At 40.6% G+C, this 4,172-nt stretch overlaps 1 protein-coding gene across 1 annotated transcript; it reads left to right on the top strand.

Annotated features, from left to right (window-relative positions):
• The first annotated feature begins 1,197 nt into the window (after positions 1–1,197).
• Positions 1,198–2,534, top strand: LOC131856837 (uncharacterized). Its single transcript, XM_059208774.1, has 2 exons — positions 1,198–1,333; positions 2,197–2,534. The coding sequence occupies exons 1-2, from the start codon at positions 1,198–1,200 to the stop codon at positions 2,532–2,534; spliced, it is 474 nt and encodes a 157-aa protein (XP_059064757.1).
• The last annotated feature ends 1,638 nt before the right edge of the window (positions 2,535–4,172 follow it).

Genomic DNA, 4,172 nt, shown 5'->3' with positions numbered 1-4,172 from the left:
GTTAGATATAGTTTCCTTTCGTGCTTTTATGAGTTGTTAAGTAACAACGTTAAGGAACCTTAGAGGATGGTTTGGTTTTCTCTCTTTCTGCTTGTGCATTTGAGTTTATAATGTTGATTGGTCTTAGAATATATTTTAAGATGTTTTAAATATATATATATATATATCCTCTTCTTAGTTGAGTTAGTTAGGTTAGATCCTCTGGGGTTCCTTGGTGGGGCATTACATCTGGTATCAGAGCCCAATTTATAACACTGGTTACTCTGGTTTCATATGAGCCCATTATGTTGTTCTAGTTGCTTAGACTCTTTTGCGTGTGTTTCCCCTTTTTGTCATCCTTGCATAATGACCTTAGACTCTTCCTTTATGTGATGTCTTGTTTAGAAGGATGCCTCCTAAGGGTTATGCTAGAGGTTGAGGGGGTGGTTGTAGGACTACTTGCTAGAACCCTGCTTCTCATGATTCCCCTGAGGGTAGTCATGACGAACAATAATTTATGAGCATCAAAGTGGACAAAGGAGTGGGGGTCAGAATTGTGGTTAGCAGGAGTCAGAGGGAGCTCAATTGCGTCATTTTCTTCAAGAGAGCCTTGACCTCTTAGGCCCTAAATAGGAGCATAATAAACAAGGGGAATCTCATCATTCTGAGCATCTTGATAGGGAGAGAGATAGAGAGAGAGGTTTCCTAGGAGGATGAATGTTCTAGCAGATCAGGATACTATCTTGGGAGGTCACATGAGGGATCTTTTGAGGTCCCACCCTCCCACCTTCAATGGCTCTAGTAGTGGTTTGGAGGTAGAGACATGGTTGATAGATTTGGATAGGTGTTTTGCCATGCATTTGTATGGTAATAACACCAAGGTGAGGTGTGCCATCATGCACCTTAGGGGACTTGCTTCCACATGGTAGCGGTTGGAGGAACATAAAAATGTATTTGGATATAGGATTGATATCTTGGGAGATTTTTCTAGAGAGGTTCAAAGACTATTTTTTATTAGATCATTAGAGGCAGCATCATGTTGATGAGTTTCACAAGTTGAGGTAGATGGTCATGACTGTAGAGAAGTTTGAGCATGGATTCTTTGAGCTCAATTAGTATGCAGACATTGGTGATGATGAGGCTATGTTGGCCCAGCATTTTATTAGGGGTTTGTATACCCATATTAGTGGGGGAGTTTGATTTTTCAAAACTAAAACCATGGAGGTGGCGGTGGAGAAGGCTCATTTGGTTGAGGAGAATCTAGCCATGGCTCTTGATGGTCAGACCGATGTTCAGATTGGTAGTGCACGTTCAACAGGATTTGGGGCTAGAGGTAGTCAGTATCATATGGCAGGTTCTTGTAGGAACCATCAAACACCTACTAAGAGTGGACAACAACAACAACAACAATCCTAAAAAAGATAGAAGAATTCCCATAATCATTATGGTGGTATTTTCTAGTCTGGGAAGGATCGTAACTAGCAGCGGGACAAACAATATTACCCTAGTTATCCTACATAGAGTGCACCTCAAGCTTCTAGTAGGGGTAGTTATCAGCACTCCAGTGCACCATATGGAGGTAGAGGTTTTGGTAGAGGTGGTTTCTTTTCTTGTGGACATTATGGTCATATAGCTTCGCGTTGTCATCACATATTAGCACAAGGAGCTAGTCAGAGATAGGCAACATAAAAGACAAAATAAGGAGATGCAAGCAGATCACATCGAGTATTTGTAGTGGTTGATAACAGCTAGGCAGAGCATCACGGGATAGTCATTAAGACTACAGGTGTGTTGGGAGGTACATCTATCTCTGTGTTGTTTGATTTGGGTGCTTCAGATTCATTTATATCTTATTCTATCATGGAGTTGTGTGGGATTGTATCTATGAAGTAGGTGGATAGGTGGTAGGTTGAGTTGGCTACCGATTCTCATGTGGTTGTAGATTCCTATATTCTGAGTTGTGTGTTGGATTCAGCCCCTTTTCTACCATAGTAGACCTTTGTATCATTCCATTGAGGTCTTATGGTGTTTTTTTGGGTATGGATTGGTTAGATTCCCATCATACTTGTATTGATTGTCATCAGAAGATAGTGTACTATTTGGATGATTGTGGTAGGAGAGTGGAGGTGTTAGGGATTCAGAGACCCATATCCCTTCACATGATTTCCACTATGCAGCTTAAGCAGTGTATGTGTGAAGGGTGTCAGTTGTTTGTAGTGTATCTTGAGGAATTGGATGAGGAGATATGTCAGGAGGTTTCTTTGCATAGTCATCTCGTTCTTCAAGAGTATGCAGATGTTTTCCCTAGTGATATTCTTGGTATGCCACCAAAGCGTGACATAGATTTTTCCATTGATCTTGTGCCAGGAGCAGAACCTATTTCTAGAGCGCTTTATCGGATGACAACTCATGAGTTGAGTGAGTTGAGATTGCAACTAGAGGATTTATTGGCCAAGGGCTTCATCCACCCTAGTGTTTCTCCATGGGGAGCACCAATGATATTTGTGAAGAGTAACATGTGTCCCTCTGTTTATGCATTTATTATAGACAGTTGAATAAGGTGTCGATCAAGAATCAATATCCATTGCCTAGGATAGAATATCTCTCTGATCAGATGAAGGGAGCCAATTTGTTCTAAGATTGACCTTAAGTCAGGATATCATCAGCTTCGTATCCATGAGGCAAATATTCATCAAACAACCTTTCGCACTCGTTATGGACACTACAAGTTCACAATGGTTCCATTTGGGTTGATGAATGCATCCCGAGTGCTTATGATTTTGATGAATGGTGTATTCCATACTTATTTGGATCAGTTTGTGTTGGCGTTCCTAGATGACATAGTGGTATATTCTAGATCAATGGAGGAGCATGAGGATCATTTGCGACAAGTGTTGCAGTGCTTGAGGGATAATCAACTCTATGCCAATTTGGCTAAGTGAGTTTTTCCAGATTGAGGTGAAGTACCTTGGGCATGTGATTTTGGGAGAGGGTATTGCAATAGATCCCTCTAAGATCTAAGCAATTGTTTATTGGCTAGTCCCAACAAATGTTTCAGAGGTTATTATCGTCATTTTGTTTAGGGTTTATCTTGGATAGCTGACCCTATTAATTATCCTTAGAGGAAAGGGAAGAATTTTTTGTGGATGAAGCAGTGTGAGGTGGCTTTCATACTCTGAAGGAGATTCATTTTATTTCACCTATTTTGGAAATTCCTAATCCATCTCAAGACTTTTTAGAGTGTACAGATTTTGGGCTTAGGAGCATTGCTTATGCAGGATGGTCACATGATCGCTTATGAGTCTGGCAAGCTCAAGAATCACGAGTTGAACTATCCTACTCATGATTTGTAGTTGGAAGCAATGGTCCATGCTTTGGTGAGATGATAGTACTTTCTTTTGGGGCATTGGTTCGAAGTTACATAGTGATCACTGTAGTTTGTAGTACATATCACTCAACTAAATGTGAATGCTCAGTAGCATCGATGGATGGAGTTTCTATGTGAGTAGGACTTCGATGTTAGGTATATTCAAGGAAAGGAGAATGTGGTGCCAAATGCTTTGAGTCAAAGGAGACATGAGATTTTAGTGATGAACCTTAGTGTGGATTTGAGGGGTCAGATCTTGAGGTACTTCTGGGGGATACACTGTATCAAGAGGTTAGAGTTAAGGTAGAGGTTGGGAGGCCATTAGAGAGCAAATATTTTAGTTATGTTCTTGACTCGAATGGTCTTCTTCAACATCTTGGGAAGATTCGAGCTCCACCTTCAGATGGACTTCGCACTTTGATTTTATCGAAGGCTCATCATGCACCTTACTTGGCACATCCTGTTGTCAAGAAGATGTATGTACATCTTTGATAGTTATATCACTGTTCAAGGATGAAGTGTGATATTATAGATTTTGTATCTAGATATCTAGAGTGCTAGAGAGTTAAGGAAGAACATCAACATCCAACAGGGTTACTACAGTCGAACCTTGTTTCCGAGTGGAAGTGGGATGTTGTTTTGATGGACTTCATTGTTGGTTTGCAAGTTTCTTTATGTAGACATGATGTTATCATGATCACTATTAATAGATTGACCAAGAAAGCACACTTTTCTCTGATGCAGTCTTCCTACATAGTAGTTGCGGTAGGTCGAGTCTTCATGGAGGACATTGTGAGGTTACACGAGATACCTCAACAGATCACAT

Source organism: Cryptomeria japonica, chromosome 7 (assembly GCF_030272615.1).
Source record: "Cryptomeria japonica chromosome 7, Sugi_1.0, whole genome shotgun sequence".
NCBI classification, from domain to species: Eukaryota; Viridiplantae; Streptophyta; class Pinopsida; order Cupressales; family Cupressaceae; genus Cryptomeria; species Cryptomeria japonica.
This window is presented reverse-complemented; position numbering and strand designations above follow the sequence as displayed.

Bases quoted from the DNA above. Each gene is read 5' to 3' on its own strand.
- LOC131856837 (XM_059208774.1), top strand. From the start codon at position 1,198: ATGGAGGTGGCGGTGGAGAAGGCTCATTTGGTTGAGGAGAATCTAGCC. The intron at 1,334-2,196 runs GTTCTTGTAGGA...AGTTGTTTGTAG, and splicing joins TAGTCAGTATCATATGGCAG to TGTATCTTGAGGAATTGGAT.